The sequence below is a fragment of the Amia ocellicauda genome, chromosome 9 (assembly GCF_036373705.1).
Source record: "Amia ocellicauda isolate fAmiCal2 chromosome 9, fAmiCal2.hap1, whole genome shotgun sequence".
NCBI lineage: Eukaryota > Metazoa > Chordata > Actinopteri > Amiiformes > Amiidae > Amia > Amia ocellicauda.
The window spans coordinates 15,698,472-15,718,679 of NC_089858.1; the positions used below are offsets into that span (position 1 = coordinate 15,698,472).

The 20,208-nt window shown below is 44.9% G+C and overlaps 1 protein-coding gene across 6 annotated transcripts; it reads right to left on the reverse strand.

Moving 5' to 3' along the window:
• Positions 1-108: 108 nt before the first annotated feature.
• rbl2 (retinoblastoma-like 2 (p130)) lies at positions 109-19,615 on the reverse strand. Of its 6 annotated transcripts, none has more exons than XM_066713432.1 (22): positions 19,224-19,615; positions 18,047-18,177; positions 17,575-17,775; positions 16,937-17,004; positions 11,547-11,675; positions 10,184-10,344; positions 9,957-10,021; positions 8,978-9,158; positions 7,988-8,154; positions 7,587-7,690; positions 7,121-7,224; positions 6,050-6,187; positions 5,564-5,728; positions 5,303-5,414; positions 4,664-4,930; positions 4,293-4,561; positions 3,723-3,899; positions 3,396-3,467; positions 2,812-2,914; positions 2,444-2,673; positions 1,614-1,778; positions 109-1,407 (listed from the first exon to the last, which is right to left on the reverse strand). In XM_066713432.1, exons 1-22 carry the CDS (start codon positions 19,359-19,361, stop codon positions 1,237-1,239), a joined length of 3,318 nt encoding a protein of 1,105 aa, XP_066569529.1. In that variant the 5' UTR covers positions 19,362-19,615; the 3' UTR covers positions 109-1,236. The 6 variants fall into 6 exon arrangements, with proteins under 6 accessions (XP_066569529.1, XP_066569527.1, XP_066569526.1 ...); XM_066713430.1 differs by having other exon boundaries at positions 16,937-17,001; positions 17,557-17,775; XM_066713429.1 differs by having other exon boundaries at positions 17,557-17,775.
• Positions 19,616-20,208: the final 593 nt, after the last annotated feature.

The following is a 20,208-nucleotide window of genomic DNA, read 5'->3' on the forward strand; positions in this document are numbered from 1 at the left end:
CATACATTTTTCTGTGAATTGTCCCCACATATATATCTTTTAAAAGTAATTTTCTTGTTGATTTTACGTCTTCCCCAGTAGGAGTATAAAGTTTTTTTTACAAAAAGATCCAAAATGTTTTTATTTCTTCAGGAGTTGGTTAAAACCTTTTTTCTTTCAGAAAACTATTACAATTGTGTTTGAATAGGAAAGGCAAAGGAACATGCATTACAAGGAATTGACACAACAGAACAGCATTCTGGGTACACAAGGCACTTGGCGATTATATATTGATTACTATAAATTAATCTTATTTACAGGTATGTACACATTATAGATTTTGGAGGTTATAATTCATGTTTCTCTCTTCCTGCAGTGGTTTCATGGAATAGCCACAGGGTCATTCAAATTGTCCACCATATTTTCTTGAACTTGGCACTTGCCTTCCTTGCTTCTGGTGTATGTTTTGAAAAATGTAAAGCCAACTGCTGAAAAGTTATATGTACATAATTGTTAATGGGTTCTGCCTGCTGGTCTACAACACTGTGCTTTTATTTCTGCATTCATTACTTTAAGTAGGAAAAATATAGTACTATAATATAGCTCTATATAAAATGGTCTCGGATAGGCTGAAGACTAGAAGCACATACAATACCTTGCCATAAAAACTGAGCAATGCTGAAAAGCATTTTGTTTACCTTTCAAAACTGTGCTTATTAAACTTGAAATTCTACACCAAAAGAGGGGAACCAGTTTCCTTAAAATATTAAAACATGGTCTTTTTAACAATGAATATAAAGTATTTGAAGTTGTTTCTTTTAAGAAGCAGGCCTATACATATGAGTGGTATAAAGCTGCCAAATGAGTCTCTAGTAATACATTCTCATTCATGTGCTATTGCTCACTCTTCTCCATCTTGAGACCGAGGTCACCCAAAGCAGCTGCGCTCACTCTGCCTCGGGACACAAAGCTGGGGCTCCTCTGGCCCCCGGGACAGGGAAGGTGTCTGTAGGATTCATGGACGGGTGCGCTGCCAGATGCTCGGCCAAGTCCTCACTGGAGACCACGTCAACCTCAGATCCACGGAGTGTATGGATTTTTCTTATTAAAAGGGTCACCATGTAGCTTCATTGATTCGGGCAAGGAGGGGGGTGAGAAAATATGGCAAATCTCTTGAAATGAATGAGCTTGAACAGGATGACCAGGGTGCAGGATCTCTTACCCCCCCTCCCCGGGCCAGCGTGTGGCCCTGTGGCCTCAGTGTGAGCCCCTGTCGTTGGCCACGTCCTGCAGCCTGCGCAGGAGCGCGGTCTGGTTCTCCTGGCACAGCCTCTTGGCCGGCGATTGGCCGCCCTCCTCCAGCGTGATGCTGCGCTTTTTGGTGGGCGTCTCCCCTGTCTTGATCATGCTGTTTATCTCCCGCAGGCGCTGTGCAGGGAGGGAGAGAGGATGGATGTCAGAGATAGTGTGTGAAGCTCAAAACGCAGCTTTGGGTTTAGTTAGTTACAGGTTAGTTTTTTTGTTTTCATGTGACACAGAGTTCCGTTGTGTATTCAGAAACACCCAAAATGTGTCGGCTGGTTCTTTACTCCAATGCTGTGCAGTAGATGTACACGGCCAGCCTCTGCACTCACCTTGGAGGGGCTGGTGCTGATGTAGTAATAGATCTTGTCCCGTGGAGTGAGAGGGTTTCCGTTCTTGTGGGGGGAGATGTAGATGGAGTGGTTCTGGGACAGCAGGACTCTGCGGGGGGACCCTGTGCGCACCGAGGGGTACGGGGAGAGCGGGGGTGCTTCCGCCTGTCACAGAAATAACAGGTCAGACGCACCTGTCCACATCCAGCCTCAGCAGGCAGCAGCGACCAATTCATTGTTTATGAAACTACGTATTAACCTGTGATATATTCGTGAAGTTTATTTAACACTCCTAGCAGGAAGTAGTAACTATTCAAGTTGTTTCAGCTGAGTAAAGAATGTACACAACATATATACACATGTGTGCATGAAGAAAACCTTCAAAATGTTATTTCAGGCTTCTGTAGATAGTTTTCAGTGTCTACAATTAAAAATCTACCACCCACCAAATAGGGAGTTTAACTACTGCAACTGACACAAGATGGCAGCATTAGTTCAGGAAGACTGTAATTTAAGAATGGATTATTATTTACACTGTAACACATGTATGCTAAGAACAAAATATCTCAACTAATGATTTCCATCATGGCACTAAAAAAATCTCAGGTGTCAAAACCAGTCAGTTCTTAGAGGGACGTGCTCTAATTTTCTAAATTAAAAATGGCACTTTTATACTTTAACAGCTTTTTAACGGCATAAACCTTTTCATTTTTAAGATGCTGAATTTGCCCTTAGCAGTACCTACAGCTGTGAATGTCCCGCACCGTGATCTATTCACTATTATGATTGCTATTATTGATAAGTGATGGTCTGTACAGACTGGCACTCACCCCTGAGGCGGCCAGTGAGCCAGGCGAGTAGCGCAGGGCGAAGGTCCGAATCTGCTTGACATAGACGTTGTTGTAGAAGAGGATGAGGTCACCGCGCTCCTCCTCCTCCTCCTCCTCGGGGCCGGGCGGGGCGGTGCTGAGGTGGGTGGGCGTGGGGGGGTCACTGCTGGGCTGTGGAGCGGGCAGGGTGCTGCTGGAGCGCATGGGCACAGGGCTGGAGTCTCGGCTGACTGGGGGGAGGACAGGGAAAGTTCAGTCACACACACTCACTGTCCCACACACATGGGCCTATACACAGTGTGTGCACTGTGCATAGCTGGTTGAGTGTGTGTCAGTGTGCACGTGTCTGCGAGGCGGTTGGTCCTTACTGCGCTCTCGGCTGGCCTCGCTGGGGGAGCTGTGTCTGGCGCTGCTGTCACTGCCGCCGGAGCTGCGCCGCTTGCGTCCCAAGATCAGCACACTGCGGTACACCTGAGGGAGAGAGGGGAACCAGTCCCTTTAACTGGGAGAGCAGAGAGCAGCCTCTCCTGGCAGGAATGAACCTACAGGGGTGCACTGATGGATACTACATGGGAATAAAAATATAATATTTATTTATTTATTGGCAGATGCCCTTAGCCAGGGCAACTTACAAAATATAAGTGCAATATATATATATATTTCTGTGGTTGAACTGATGTGCATGTGATGTGAATTTATATATAAATGTATAGATAAAAAATCCATATCTAACACAGTACCACGTGTACACTGTTTAATATGTGTAGAAGTGTGGGAATGGCCTGCCAGGAGCCGAGTCACTGTGGGGAGGGCACAGAGGAGTCAATCTCAGTGTGGTATGGCCCCAGGGCTGAACACAGACGTGCCCTCAGGGTCTCCTGTTGTCTCACTCGCTCAGCTCTGCCTCGCATCACTATCGTGTCGCCCACAGAGATGAGGCTTTCACACTCACACTGCTGCTGGCCTGGGGCTGCATCCTGTAGCACTTCATTATGTTCTGGAATGACTTGTCTTCTTTGGTCACCTGCGGGAGCGATAGAGACAGACAAAGACAAAGCATAGCTGTCACACTGGTGACACAGCAGTTCAACACAAAACCTTCTAGGCACAGATCCAACAAAACTTCTGCAATCTTTTTAACATCAAAACATCTACTGAAAACAAAAAATACTAATAATAATATCAACTGTGCTCTGTGCATGTTCTCTCAGTGTCTGTGCTCTGTGCTGGTTCCCTGTGTTCCTGTCCCAGGGCCGGCCTTTGTTAGGCTTCTGCTCACCTTGGTCATGACGTAGACGGCGCACATGAGCAGCTGGTCCAGGTGTCTGTCCACCATGAGCTCAGTGCAGTGCACCAGCGAGTACTCGAAGCACGTCCAGATCTTGCGGCGCAGCTCGGTTGAGATGTCCAGCTTGGCACACAGGTCCCGCAGACGCACACTGGCCAGGTGATACACCTGGAGGGGGATCAATCAGCCCGATTGATACATTTGTCAACTGATAAGTCAGGCTGAGTTATTTATCAAAAAAAGCATTTTCATCTCCAAGATCCTGTAGTGTAAATCTATAATACACAAAGGAGCAACTGAGAGCATGCAATGAAGTTATTATTAAGTATTATAATTATTATTGATAATATTCATAATAGTAGTGGATGAAGAGGTTTTTACAAATGAATGGATAATAATAATAATAATAATAATAATAATAATAATAATAATAATAATAATAATAATAATAATGTGCTGAAGCTGCGGGTTCTTAGTGGCTACAGAAGGTTTTCACAGTTTTCACACTCTGGCTCTGGACACAGCACTGACTGAGGAGGCTGGAGGGGAGAGGGGTCTCACCTTCCTGAAGAACAGGCAGAGGGAGCCAGTCCTCCTGGGCTTGCTGCTGGCTGGGCTCTGGGGCAGGGCTCTCTTTGCCAGCTGGCCTGGAGAGAGTGTGCTCTGTGCTGTGACCTGTGGGGCGGCGCTGCTGAGCTGCTGTGCGCTCAGAGTCCCAGCGAGGGTCTGTGCTGTGAGGGGCTGCAGGGTGCCCCCCACCCCTGCAGCCTGGCCCCCCATGCTCACCTGCACAGGGATGAAGGTGATGCCCCCGTTCTCATTGGCGATACCTGCAGCAGGTGGAGGGAACAACAGCAACGGGGTTTGTACTGAACTCAACACTGAGCTGCTTGAAATGACAGGCACAAATGACCAAAAGCATCCCCCTCTACCTTGCACGGGGATGGTGACCGTCTGGCCATTGTTGGCTGTGACCGTGGCCGTTGCCATGGTGACCACTGTCTGCCCGGGCACGGGGGTGATGGAGACGGTTTCCGCAGCGATGTTCTGCACAGGCATGGTGCTGACCAGTGGGGATTGCTGGGAGACTCGGACGGGGTCAGAGGTCGGTTCGCTCTCCACAAACAGCCTCCTGCGTGCAGAGCCGGCCGGAGGGGAGCTGTAGCGGTCGTGCAGGGTGGCAGGGGATGCACACACGCCTGAAACACAGACGTGGACATGTCAGTAGTCAGGGCAACCCACCCCCGACTGGGGTCATGATCAGAGTAGGCCTACTGAGCAGTAGTGCAGAAGCAGCAACAGTGAGGCAATTAAAGGAACCAAAGTAATCACAGAAAACAATGAAAAATAAGCAGCGATAGAAGGGGGGAGCATCGAGGTGGAGGGGTAGCTAAGTACAACGTTTAGGAAAAACTATTAAAAAACGACACCCTCAGGAGCCACTGCCGTCTATTAGAGAACGAGTCTTGCATATTACAGAGGCAATTCATTAGCAATCGTGATGATGATGAATGGTGAGGGAGCCTGCTGTCCAGGCAGTGCGGGCTGGCTCCGGGCTCAGGCGCTCGTACCTTTCCCTCCTCCAGCTGCCTCCGAGCGGATCTCGGTCACCCGGCTGGGGGTCAGGGGGGTGCTGCGGGTGCTGCCCCCCTCCGCTCCCTCAAAGTGCTGTGGCGGCATCACCTGAGACACAGGAGACAGCATGAGGCCCAGCAGGGACATCCTCCAAATGTACAGCGTGTGCGTGTGGGTGTTGTGTGTGTACAGAGTGCAGTTTATAATGTATAATAAAGTATGCTGTGCTGTGCAGGAGGCAGTGTGCTGTGACTGACCTCCTTGCAGGCTGGCACTCTGTTCTTGGCCTCCCTGACGCTCTCCCACAGCGGCGAGCCCCCTCTCCAGGCCAGGCTCTCCAGCACCTGCTCCTCCACGCGGTTCAGGTGCTTCACCACCTCACGGAACAGCCCCTCCTCAGCCCGCAGCAGCACCTCAATGACCTGCAGGGACACGGCCAGCTCGCTCACGTGTTCAGTCGCCCATAGCTTAGTGCGCAGAGACCCGACTCCACTGTCAGAGACGTGGGACACAATTTGCTCTAGGTGCATCATGGGGCTTAATATATAATAATGTTAACAATCTCAACTTCAACTACAGCCTCTTCTTAATCACTATAAAGGATTCCAGAGTTCTGTGAGGTTTTTATAAAAACATCTGTTGGGATTGTAGTAGTATTATAATTATATGTATTTATTCATATATCTAGTGATTTATTTTGCGTAGGGCTGCCAGCTGTATTGCTCGGCTCTGGTTGCACTCACCTTGTAGAAGTGGTAGGGAGGGAGATGGAAGATCTCAATGACCCGCGGGAACTCCCCCGGGGGGCGGTAGGAGAAGATGATGATCTCCAGGCAGCAGGCCAGCAGTGAGCGGTGAAACACATCCTGCTCCAGGACCCCCTGCAACACCAGCAGACATGTCCACCCACTGACCAACTCAAACCAGCACACACGCCCACCGTTGACTGGTATCCCGAGAAACTGCCACGTCACTGTCACTGACTGATACATGGACTGACTCAAACAAGCACGCACTGGTGCACACTGAGTGGCACAGTCACACTGAAGAAGTCTGTAAGATTGCAAACTGTCTATAAGTTGCAAAACTATTTAGATAGTTGTACGTTTTAGAAATATAGAGAAGTCTGCTCATTATCTTACCAGGTACAGAAGTGTGCTTCTGAGAAAGTCTGTTAATTAAGGAAGTTGGCTTAATATGAAGAAGCTACAAGGACAAACTCATTGTTGAAGTGACATCAAAGGGTCTGCACATGATAAGAAGTGATGAAGTTATGCCATACGCATAGAAATAGAGATTGTATTTAACCAACTGAAGTGTAGTGTGCAGATGTAGATTTTATAAAAATAGTATTGAGTTTGTGTAACCTCCTGATTGGCGAATCGTAGAATATATACACCTATTGTTTGCTTCCATGAAACTACTGTTTTTAAAATTATAAAAATCCGGTACTTGGAGAGACCGCCTGGACAGGCACTTTCCCAGCCCATAGTGAATAAACACTAGAGTGTGATCAACGCAGTGACTTCTTCTGTGCCTTACTCTCACTCTTCAACACTCACTCACTGACTGATAGACTGATATACCCACTGAGAGTCTGACTGATTGACTTTCTAATACACTCACTGACTGCCTGGACTGTCTGAAGCCCTGACTGACTGGTTGGCTGTAGCATACCACACCAGCTCACTGTTATACCACCTGTGTCAACTGTGCTTTATAAAATATTCATTTTTTCTCTTCCTCATGGCCCACCGGCAATTATTAGCAAGAGGGTCAAGGACTGACATGGGAGCTGAGGGGGCGGGACTTACAGAGAGGTCAGTGTCGCCCAGCCTCTTCTTCTCCTGCTCGATCACAGTCTCCAGGGTCTTGTAGTAGAGAGCCTCAGCCAGGCGGAAATACTTCACAGCGATTTCTAAAGAATCAATTCAAATGAAAGGGCATTCTCACACAGATCTGAGGGCTGCTGTGATTATCACAGAATAGTGTGTTCACTCGCTCTGCAGTCGCAGCGTCTGCACAGGACCCGCAGCATACTGCATTATTATTATCAGAATTATCATTATTATTATTCATTCATTATAGGTTAAGATTCTTCGTTGTTTGTTAAAAAGTATTAATTTCAGTACAGACTCTCTCTGTTCTGTGTTAAATTGCAGTCTGCTGGTGTGTTGGATACCTCTCAGCAAACACAGACTTAAACAGGACAGGCCTTGCTATGAGCCCTCATCCGCCTTATAGCCAACACACAGCCCGCATCCCAGTCCGTGTACTGACCTCTGGACCACTCCTCTCCACTCCCGCTGTACTGCAGACAGAAGGTTTCGAACATCTCTCGAACCCTGTTGGAGACTGCATGCGTGGGGTCTCTGGAGCACGACCTGCACACACAGCACAGCCGGGTCAGGGCCGGGTCAGACAGCACACACACACACATACACAACACAGCCGGGTGAGGGCCGGGCCAGACAGCACCCTGTGTTCTGAGGGGCACATTACTGCGCAGACCTGAATACTCAATCCATCATGCAGTAGATGTAGGGGCTTAAACCAGTGTTAACTAACACACTAGTGTTTTTATATTATTCTAAGATTTTAAACTTTGCATTTATGCCTTTATCCAGGTTGTTCTAAGTTGACATATCTGATAAAACAAACAAATAGGAGGAAGCAGTGACCTGAGCGTCTGCGCAAGCCTCGTGCTCGGCCCCTGCTTTAGGCCGCTCAGCAGGCTGTGCAGGCGGCTCACGCTCTGCATCGCTGTGGAAACAGGCGTGCCCAACTTGCTGTTCTCCCGGACGTAGCGGCGGCCGGTCAGAGGCGTGGACTGACGGAGACCCGGAGCCTGCAAACAGGGGAGCAAGAGTCACTGAACGAGCCCTCAATATCTGTCAATATGTAAATGCATACACTGTACACATGTATTTGTTTATGTCAATGTCAGGTATCTCAGCAGAGTAAAATATAAAATATAAACTCAATTATTAATCAATTATTCAATTATGAATAATGTAGGTTGATATCGGATCTTGCGCTGGTCATATGTGGTTTTGAAGCAATTATATGTTTTTAGACTTCGAAATGACTCAGAATCGCGCATTTCAGGTCTCCAATTGTCAAAATCTTATGGAGGAGGACCCCCAGACCCCCCGCCTTCAATTACTCAACCCTCTTTGCCATCATTTTGCAACATCAATTTTGTGCAGTGCACAGTGGGACAAAAGGGAATAGTAAAGACTGCAATCTAATAAGACACAAAATGCTTGCAAGTTTCCATTATGTTTATCTATATGCCTACAATAATCTTTAACAATTTAAAATAATAAAAGTGGTCTGAAAGCGCTTTAACTTATATTTACATTTATTTAAAAGTTTTATGTTTGTACTTTGTCAAATAAATGTACTAAATATAAGCAATAGGGGATATTACTAATTCACAGAATTGTGTGTGTGGGTGTGTTTGTTGGAAAGGGGCATTTGGAAGTGTGATTTTTTTTCCCCCCCTCTGGAGTCTGGACCTTGACCAAGAAATTTGGACCCTGATAAAAAATAATTCACTACCCCTGTTTTAGATGACTGCTGTCTCATTCTGCATATTTTGCATCAGGCTGTGTCTACATGCTTGTCTCACACTGCTTGTTGTGCATCAGGCTGTGTGTGTGTCTCACTCTATGCATGTTGTGCGTCAGGCTGTGTGTGTGCACGTGATCGCTGGAGTCAGCTATCCGTGTGCAGTGACACTGGCCCGGTGTCCCGATCTCCTCACTCGCGTCCTCTGCTAGGAAAATCCTCTCGTCCAGACTGCCTGTGGACAGCACGTGCTCCTCATACACACGGCTGAGAGATGCTCTGCAAAGGGAGAGGGAGGAGAAATGTGAGAGAGAGAGGGAGAGGGAGGGGGGCAGAAGGAGAGAAAGGGACACTGAGTACGGGCTCTTTGCTTTTCTCAAATATCTGAAGCTTGGTCAGTCCTACACTGTTATCATAAGGGTGGGAAGGTCTTTTACAGGCAGTCACCTCCCTGGATAAGAATGTCTGCTATGAAATAAATAATACAAATAATAATAATGACGTCACCTGAGGTGGGATTTATGACATTTTCAGCATAGTGCTAGTGACACAAGTATTATCATTCTTATTAATATTATTATTTATTGTTATCATAGAGCATGTCATAAATGCCTGGGGTCCGACTGTTGTCTGTTCATTCATATTTGCGGTATTGTTCGTGCATTTTATTTTCCATAGAAAGAGAAAACTAAGTGTGCTTAACCCAGAATGCATCCTGCTCCTGTCTTCCTGTATCCAAAGTATCGCACCAGGAGTTAAGATATAACTTATATATGTTATACATCTTATACAGGGACCACAGGAACCAATTATACAATTAAATCCCTATCAGTCTCAATCAGGATTTCCTTGTGCTGACATCGACGAGAACCTCTGCTTCTTAAATTGCCATTTTAACTTCACAAAGTTAATATTCAATCGTTGCAGAAAGGCACTTTATAGTATTCGTTAATCGCTCTTACAGGCACACATAAAATAACACAAATAGACACAGTTTACAGGCAAGTCACCATACACACACACAGACACGTAAAACAATGAATGCTCCAATCTCAGTAAAGGGATATTGAAACTTACAAACTGTCTCCAAAATTCGCTGGGTCTAAAAATCCTGTCAGGGTTTCTTCCTTCCCCTTTAAAATCTGTCGAAAGTTGTAAAACAGAAAGAAAGAGCTCAATACAGAAGTAAAAAGTGGAACAGGTCCCACAATCTGGGCTGGATGAAGTACAGTGCAGTAATCAAAAGTACAGTACAGTACAGTGCAGAGCTCATTAGTAGACCCTCACTCACGCAGCCCCCTCACCTTCTTGTCAAAGAGCTTCTTGATGAAAGGCTTCCAGAAGTGCTCCTTCACCCCCTTGGCATCCAGCACCAGGCCGTCGTGCAGCATGCACAGCTGCTCTAGGAAGCACGGCGGCCCTGGCCCTGGCTTGCAATCCTTGCTGCCGAAGTCTTCGGGCAGACCTTAGTGGAGCACACAGACACACACAGTGATTAACCCCTGCTGGTCACAGCCACCACAGCGGGAGACATGCACCAGAAACCACAGCTGGAATTTACTAGTACTGCTGCTGACACAGTGTCTTTACACTTGGCCTGGATAACAGATAAAAACACACAAAAAGAAATGCTCTACTCTTGGTAACCTACTTCTGAATCATTTTATCCAAATGCTGTTTTAATAATTAACACATATCCAATTCAGACTTTTGCCCATCATGTGTTTATTATTTATTCGTTTAAATTGATCTCTGATTATACTAGCCTTCGAAAACAGCTGGCCGTCCTACCTGCCGCCTCTCACAGTGTGATAAGAGCGCAGCTGTGGAGACGGTGGGGGAGGAGGGCTGGGACAGCGTGCAGTACTGCCCCTCTGCACTGGGGCAAATTGCCTGCAAACAGCTCACATTCACTCTGCTGACTCAATGGAAACTTTTTTTTTTTTTTTTTTTTTAGCCAACTAATTATTTGCACATGTCTTCTTTATCAAGCCAGGTTCCTGTCAGTCCTCCTCCCTCCATCTGTGAGGCAGTCAGAGTAATGGCCCCATTCCCATCTGTGCCAGATATTTTTATCACAGGGCTCACCGGCCTTGCTAGAAACACGATCTTCCCGTCTCTGAGGTGGCGGGACAACCCTTGTGAAAATTCACCACGGTAAATTTGTTCTACATTACAACTGCCAGATTACACCTCCCCTGCCGTGGTATTGCTATGGTTCAACAGGCAATGCTTTAACCCCACATCTCTGTGTCTAACCACGTTTTCACTACACGTTTTAACCACGTTTTTACTACACTATATCACAGTATAAACATTTACAAGGGGCTTTCAGAGCAGAAAAATTTGATTAAAACCAACACTTGTTTTGTTAGAAAACACAACTTTTGTGATATAAGAGATAAAAGGTAGACCTATATTATAATAACAACAATAATAATAATAACAATGATGGAGCATTGAATTTGTCAGTGGGCATGATTGCACAATGGTCTCAGAGCCATTGAAGGAAACATGTAATCTACACAGAAGCCTCCCTGCTTCTGAGCTGCCTGATGCTGCCTTGTGAAGGAGAGAGTACACAGAACAGCACGCTCCCACCACTCTGTGTGTGCAGGGCATGGAGCAGGGGGCCAGAGTGGGGCCGAAGTTGGGCAGGTGAAGTACCTTTAAAGCTGGGGTTGAGTAGGTCCTTGCGTCCGGAACAGAGCAGGGCGTTGCCAAACACCAGGTCCAGAGCGCACAGCAGCAGGTGGTACGAGTTCACCAGGTCATCGCTGATCATGGGGAAGTTCCCTGCAGCGGAGCGGAGAAGAGTGGTGATAAGCGGCCACGAGCATGGTCACTGTGGCCCCTCAGCCACTACACCAGCAACACCACTACCTCGCGTAGATTACAGTGCCCTCTCACTACCATACGAAGACATTCAGAACTGAGTGAATGCTCTGGCAGAAGATCAACTTCTTGTTGTTATTGTTATTGTTGGGTTTTAAATATCAAAAACAAGTATTTGAGCTTCATGTTTCCCCCGTCTGTGCCCAGGCTGATGTCTGAGTGCTGTTGGAGTTTGCTAAACTGATCACGGACATAGCCCCCGCTGAACGACGGCACATAAAACACGAGCGTGGTACCGCGAGTGATCCACTCTCTCTCTCTCTCAAGGAAGAGCAAGGCTTTGACCCCCGGGCCCTGGACCAGAACCAAGACCCCCTGCACTGAGAACTCGGGGCATTCAAGGACACAGCCAAGGGCCCCTGGCAGCAGTGAGAGCTATGGCGTGTTTCCTCACAAAGACACAAAGAGCAGCTCTCTCTAAATCAGAGCTTAACTAGACTTCAAGACTGAACGATCTAGAGCATGAGCAGAGCAGCTCATCAAAGTGTATACATAAATAAATAAAATATAAAAGCCAATAGCCCGTATCTTTAGGGAGTTGGGATGTGATGTTTAGATGTTTCCTTTCCTGCTTAATCAGCTCCAAGAGGAACCTGCCTGTACACTCTGTTCCTGCATAGAGTATACGCAGATACAGTTTCTAATAATAAGCCATGAAGACAAGAATCATACTACCCCCCCACATACCCCTACACACGCATACACACGCATACACACACACACCTCTCACGGCAGCTCTGGCTTTTCTCCATGAAGAACCTATAAAACGGATTCAACGCTGCCAGTTAGCCCCTGGCCGCTGCTGCTTCATAAACAGCATTGAAAACTGCATCTATATATTGATATACCATAAAACTTCAATTAAACGCCCCTGGCATTTATTCCAAATAACTTCAAGAATCCCCAGCATCAATTGGGAGACCGGCAATTGTAGGAGAATGGTATTTGTATTAAACATTCATAAATAAAAAGACATCATGCAGGGTAAGAAGAGCCTGAAACATTGCTTAATTGTAGAAGTAGGCTAACAGGCCAGGCTTTTACGTATGTATTTTTGTAATTGTTCTTATTTTTTAATAATTTGCTTTCCAAAGATGCAAACAAATCACTTTCAATGTATGGTGAACTATACACTGGATTGAAAACAAGATACCGGTCATTCTGTTAGCAGTCTAAGATTCCATATACTGTGAACTCTAAATAAACAAAAAGCACTTCGACAAATCTGTGGAAATACGCTTTAAACCAAAGCATCAACATTATACTTCATCAATGCATTGTTTATGTCACAGTTGACAGTTAGTTCAATCACTACCATTAACAGCAATACAACTATACAGCAATATATATACACACATTTATACTTAAAGTGAGAAATAAAGTAATAAAAACACATGTGATGGTGTTTTTTTAAATAAATATACATTTACAGAAAACAGGAAATATGCAAAAACAAAAAATAAAAGTTTACAAAAATATGTGTTATTGCATCTTTAGAAACTGCATCGATTTCCCTTTTCTTTATGTATTAAACATTGTCAAGTAACCCGGCGTTTATTAGAGACCGGCTTCTGTTTAAATATGATTATGCAAATCAACCTGGCGAGTATTGGAAGTTTTACGATATATGAATTTAAACTGCATATGATAGATGTTCTAAATCACTTCTGCCTGGTATGTGTGTACATGTGTGTGCATCTTGACTTATCTTATGCGGTTGCTAATTCCAAATTCCAAATGGAAAGCATGTATCAATAAAGATTGAATGTAAGGATGCAGCTACATTCATCTCCACAATTCATTTGACTTCCACTATCAGTCACGGAAGCAGTCACATTGTCTGAGGCTTTTCCTTAAAGCCAGCCTGTTGCTGACTGCATACCCACACACCTGCACTGCCCTCAGCAGGACTGTGCTTACTAGATGTTGGGACTCTCTGTTTAAAGCTGTCCATATGTGTTACATCCTGAAAAATCCTCAACTAACAGTGAGTATCACATCAATTATATTTTAAGTCTTAAAAAGCACATAATAAACAAACAGATACTTAAATTAAGTTTAAACTGTAAATGATTACTGACTGACACTGGTATGTATTTCATGGTTAGTATAAGAAAAAAAATACATTTGCATATTTAGATCCTATTTAGTGAATGCATACTTCAGATATCAAATAATTATAAAGTAAACAAAACAAAAAAACAGTTATTCATACAGCTACTGATTTTAATAAACTACTCATGCACACTGCTTACCTGTCCAGCTCTCCTAAGTATCAATGCACAGCAGTTGGACTGAAGCTGGACCTTGAAGCCAACTCTTATTACAGCCTTCTTAAGAAGTCAAAAGCTTCAACCGAAACACAGCCCAGTAGGGTCACAAACTAATATTTGCACAGCTAAAGCAGGGAAGATGATAAAAGTAACTTACTGTCTTTCCAGTGTGATCAATACCACCACAGGCCCTTACTGCTGCCCCCTCCCCCACTTGCCCACCACCGAAATCAAAAACAAACAAATAAATAAAACAGGAGCTGGGGCAGAAAGAGAGAGGAATAAGGAACAACGAATGACTGGTGCACTGGCTGCTCGTGGAGGGCTTCTCAGCACAGCTACTGAGAGAGAGAGAACTAACAGAGCTGCAAGGAAGCTGCACCTATTGGCCCTTGAGAATGCAGGCCGCCTCACTGACAAGCCCCGACTTGTCATCAGAGAGTGTGGTTGCTATGATAAGGCCCGCAGGCTGAGGGCTGCAGGCCGAGACAGCGGTAGTGTGACAGTCTGCTAACGCACAGGAACAGGATGGCCCCCGTGGGAGAGGGCTGTGCCTGCACCGCTCCTCCCCCCTCCAGCTGTGCAGAGCCTGGCTCCACAAACACACAGGCAGTGTGTAGGCTCAGAAGCTTGCGTTTAAAGTTTTGTTTTTCATTATTGATGTATATGCTTTCGGATTCCATTTTGAAAAGAAAAAGTAACTAACAGGTTTAGGAAAGTTATCAACACAAATGGAGGGATTTGCACACAAAAAATAAGCCAAACGTCCTATGGAAAAACAACAAAACGTCTAAAGTTTTCTGAAACCTAACTAAACAAAACGCAACCAATGTGAAATTTGCTTCATACATCAGTCTACCACAACAATGTCAAAATCTGAGTCAGATGTGAACAGTAACGAAGTGTTTCTTCACTGACGCTAAGCATTTGCTGCTGCATACCACGTTTATGCAGCTGCTATGAAACGCAACCAAACAGTAAACTGTGCTTAAATTGTTTTTACCAGAAGCCACCACACAAGGCATTAATTGAGCGAGCTGAGAGGGAAGCACATCTCGCAGCTTACCTCTCACAGTGCAGGTCTAGGAATGGCATACGTGCTTCTGTGCACAGACTCTGACAGACTGCACACAGAGTGACACAAGCCTCTGCAGCAGGGCACACACACAGGCAGACTCACAGGAACTTTACAAAAACAAGCCCAGCTCAGTCAAGAAACACCGATCAACGCAGATTAAAAACAACCAACAATGAAAACAACAAACCAAAAAAAACAGAACTGTCGGTCAGTTTTATTCCTCAGGACGCCTCTGGTCTCCAGCTGACAACAGACAAGTCTGTACAAGTCCTGTTCATGAGTGTGAATGTGAACCCGAGGCCCAGACTGAGCGGCAGTGCTGGAGCCTACAGTGGGCTGCTCCTCTGCTCACAGCACTGCTCCACAGACAGACAGGCAGGCAGATTGCAGACAGGCAGGCAGATAGGCAGGCAGATTGCAGACAGGCAGGCAGATAGGCAGGCAGGCAGGCAGGCAGACAGGCAGGCTTCCTTGGCTGCCAGAGACTCAAGAAAGAGCTGTCACTCCACAATTAAGCCCTCGGCCTCATTCTCCAATCCTCGCTGTGACTCCCCTTCAAAGATCAACAAAGCGCTGACACCTTAATCCCCCACAACCGCACTGAGGAGCACAGGAACACAATCAAGCCGACTCATTATCGAGGAACCCTGCTAAGGTCGTCTCTTTAATTGGTCCAAAATTCCTTTTTTTATTTTAATTTTTTTTAGCACAAAGGTGGAGTTTAGGACCTGTGTTACCTTACTGTGCACACACGAACACAGTAATTTTTACAAACTAAATTTAAAAGCTCCTTTTATAAAATAGGAGAAAAAAAAAGGATGTAGTGCACTGAGCTTCCTGTTGCCTTTTCACAGAACCACAATGGACAACAGCAACTGGATTGGACCAGTGGATTAATTAGTATACTATCTGAATTCATTTATTGTCATTGAGTGAATATGTCTACAGATGCACTATTTTATCCACGTCTGTCTTTTTTTCTCTTTAACACTGATTTCATTTAAAACGCATGTTACCAGGCACCTAGCACACCCCTTTAAGATCACACAAAAATGAAGTTCTGCTGTGCATACTGAACTCTTCAATAGCATATTGAGCGACCTCCAAGCGGTATCCACAGACAACCTAGACTCCTACATCACCGCAATGTCTCAGTCGGCCTGCTCATCCAGGCTTGGGTTGTCACCCCCACGCAGTTTTTAGAAAAACATTTTACTAGGACTTGGGGCTAAAGGGCACTATTTTTTTTTCTTCTTAAGAAGGAAATAGTATATAAAAAATACATCATTTTTTAATGAAAATAATAGTGTTAATGTGGGAACTTGAGGGAGCATTGGAGCCAACGGTTAATTGTTATTAATATCTGCAGGTCTGTTCTTGATAAATGAGGCCCTCTGGATTCATAAACACAGCTTTCAAAAGCACATAGCTTCACTCTCCACCTACAGAAACAATTATTTGAGTCAATACTCAATCCAAGACACATATAGCAAAATGCACTACATTTAATATTTTTCCATTTTCATTGTATAAGGAAGAGGGTGTGAAGCGAAGGACTGTACCCACTGCATCAGGCACGATGTGCTGGCCCAGCTGCATAAACCAGCATGCATCCAGACACAAGAACACACAGGGCTTGAACAGGATATAGTTGATCAAGCAGTCATGCGATAATTATTCAGTTTACTTCAGCCCATGACACAGGGTGTGGGTGCAGATTCAGCACTACTTTTTCCTACAGGGTTGTTTTATTCTGCAGTTCTGCAAAGTTAAGAAGGCCAGAACGGAGAAATCCTACAGCCCTTACTCACCTTTTGCGTGAACGAACAGGATCCAGCAGAAGTTGAACACCTCGGAGACAGTGCACGGGTGACGTCTGCTGGAAAGGTCAAACAGTCAGAGTCAGCTCTCTCTAGGGCACACACTCACAGCACTGTTCAGCTGACATGGGGACCAATGCACAGTGCACCCTGTGAGAGCCTGTTCCCACTCAATGACATAAGGCTTAAGACGCATTGGGAAGGATTTCAAAATATTACATACATTGAGGAGAATACACGGGCTAGTTTGCTCTTCATGAACTCATGTAAGCAATGTGGTCCAGGCAGTGACACGTCCTTTAAGCAATGCATATTTATATCATCACGAGTACAGGCCCCATGAATGTGTGCCTGGGCTGATCAGATCAGAAGCACCTCTTGTTTGACACTTCTCTCTACTGCAGATTTTCTGTTGTTGATGTACCTTCCACACACACACAAAAAGAGAAACACACTGTCAGGAAACACAAGACACAGAAAAACAGAGAAACAGACAGACATAGAAAGACACACACACAGACAGAGAGGGACCGATGGACACAGAGACAGAAAGACAGACAGACGCTCAAAGAGAGAGACATACATACATACACACACACACACACACTCACTGAGACTGTCTGACTGACCGCTGCTTGCGGCTCCTCTGTGCACGTGGCGGGTCCTCGGACGGGTCTCGGAACATGTCCTGGAAGATGGGGGCGTACTTCCTGAAGATGACAGCCGAGACGGTGAAGTTCCTCTCCAGGCGCTCGGTGCGCTGCCGGAAGTCCGTGGGCAGGCCGGCCATGTCCTCCCACTTTTTCATCTTACTGAAGAACTCAATGAGGCTGAGCGAGCAGAACCCAGAGACAAGAGAAGAGACGGGATGATCAGACTCAGTGAGCAGAGCCCAGAGACAGGATCAGGACCTGCTAATGCTGTGCCCAGAACCCTAATGTGTCTATCTTGCACAGCTATTAATTGTTCTACACAATCACTTCAAACCTAGTCAACAAACCCTTCGTGTTCTCTAGCCTATATATTTCACAATATTGCATTCATTCTTGGGTTAGTTAGGGCATTTGCCAGTGAGAGTGCTGTGCTCTGGTCAGTCAGTACCTCAGCTCGGAGCAGCGCAGGATGCGGGTGAGAGAGACGTAGTTGCCCTCCGTGGTGCCGCGCCCCACAGTTGGCACTGCCGTCCTGCACGCCACGTACAGCGCGCACGCCAGCCAGTGCAACTCACTGCCCTGTAGAGAGAGAGAGAGCACAGCTGAGCCCACGCTTACTGTTTTGGCTATTATTATTACTACTACTACTACTACTACTTATACTACTACCAGTACTATCAATACTACTACTGTTGCAATAATAGTAACATTACTACTATTTATGTATTTTTGATTCAAATGATTTCAGTTATATTTTCAAATTTAAAGTGGGTAGTACAATGACAATTTTGGCCAGCCAATGACCATGTTATGGATACTGTTCTCGGTTGTGAAATGCTTTAACACAAACTCGATATTAATGGCAGTGTTTCCAAGAGGAATACATTAAGACAAACTTTAAAACGCAATAAATCACAGCACACTGTCATATTAAGTGTCTGCTCATTAATCTGAGGTGTCGGTGCTTTGAGACGCAATGACTGAGCTCTACAGCTGACGCGCCGTGCACTGACAACGTGACTAAGCGTCGAACCTCAAATGGTTAAAGAAGACAAATATAGTTGATTTCATTATTATTATTATTATTACTGCAAATATCTTTTTTAAATACAATACACTGTTTTGTATATATGGAAAAGGCAAACAAAACGATTATCTTGACGTTATAAATAATTGCTCCTCGCAGAATTAAACAATAACACATTACGTTAGATAAAATGGTTGTTAAAAAGAAAACTAGGCTTATTTTTTTTCGCGTTCACAACATGCATCATATTATATATATATATATATATATATATATATACACACACACACATACAAACGTATATAAATATGGAAATGCACCGAACCCAAGAGGTCGCTATTAATTACTATCTGAATAGCTGAAAACCCTGACCTGCCCCCTTTTCGTTGGTCCGTAACAACAACAACATAATAATAATAATAATAATAATAATAATAATAATAATAATAGAAATAAATGTTGATAAATCGTTCTTCTGATTGTAAACCTATATTCCGCTCCACACCTCCGACTGTGCTGCGAGCTTTTTGCACGGTAGCGGATACCATTTTAACATTTCCCCCAAACGGATACAGTAATATCTGTATTCCCCTCTGACCTCCAGGGTGTAGTTCTTGCTGGCGTTTTCATAATTGCCCCAGGCCTCGACACCGGCCGCCTCGTCCATATTGAGCGCCCGACACAGATCCTCGAACCTCCGTCTCGCCGCCTGCAGAGCCTCTTCCTCCTCGCTCATTTTTAATAAATAAATGCACTCTACCACTACGAGAGGTACTATGTATCTCCAACCCGGAATAACACTTCACCCTTTCAAATTCGTGCGACACAATAGCAAAGGCGGTTTCACGAAAGACGGGATAAAACGGCAAGAATGATTTAAAATAACACTGTATCGCTGTTGCTGTACAGTACGATGTGTAGTTCTGTACAGTGTAGCCATTTAAATGCCGCTTGAGTGACAGCTGCTACCTTGTATCGCAGCCTTACGTAAGGGACGTAGAGCCGTATCCGAATGGTGGTACTTACGTGTAAATCGAGGCCTACGAGCATTGGTGAATAATACTTTGTTGGTGACAAGCGCCCGCCCCTACAATGCGTCCTAGATTCTGAATGGACGGCCTGTGCATCAATCAAAGCATGCTAAACATAAACTTCCTGCTGCGCACGAATGCTTGTTTTAATGCTTCGTATTATTTCCTTTCAACTCACACAGTTCCTTTCTGTGCTGAAAGGGAAACTCCTCCTCTCTTAAAAGCACCATTACAACTGTGTGCACAATTTATACTGACTGGAATATTGCTGCATGTATACAAATGTAATGTACAAATACACAAGTAAAAAATAAAATCTGCAACTGTGTAAGATACCATTTTTTGTTTACTATGTATAACTACAGTTATTTTAAACTACATCTTTTTTAACAATAGTACACCACACTATACTCAAAATGCATCCATATTACACAGTGGTTGCAAGTTATATATGTAAATGTATAACAAGCATTTTTACATAAGTTATTTACTGCTTAAGTCTGTTGTACTAGAGAAGCTTATGGACTTATGCCTAAATGTACTGTACAGGGT

What these genes read in the sequence shown, in the direction of transcription:
- rbl2 (XM_066713429.1), bottom strand. Translation starts at nt 19,361, where the DNA reads ATGAGCGAGGAGGAAGAGGCTCTGCAGGCGGCGAGACGGAGGTTCGAG. An exon ending in GCAAGAACTACACCCTGGAG is followed by an intron (nt 18,178 to 19,223) that starts GTCAGAGGGGAA and finishes CTCTCTCTACAG; the next exon opens with GGCAGTGAGTTGCACTGGCT. An exon ending in GCTCACTGGCCGCCTCAGGG is followed by an intron (nt 1,779 to 2,443) that starts GTGAGTGCCAGT and finishes TTTCTGTGACAG; the next exon opens with GCGGAAGCACCCCCGCTCTC.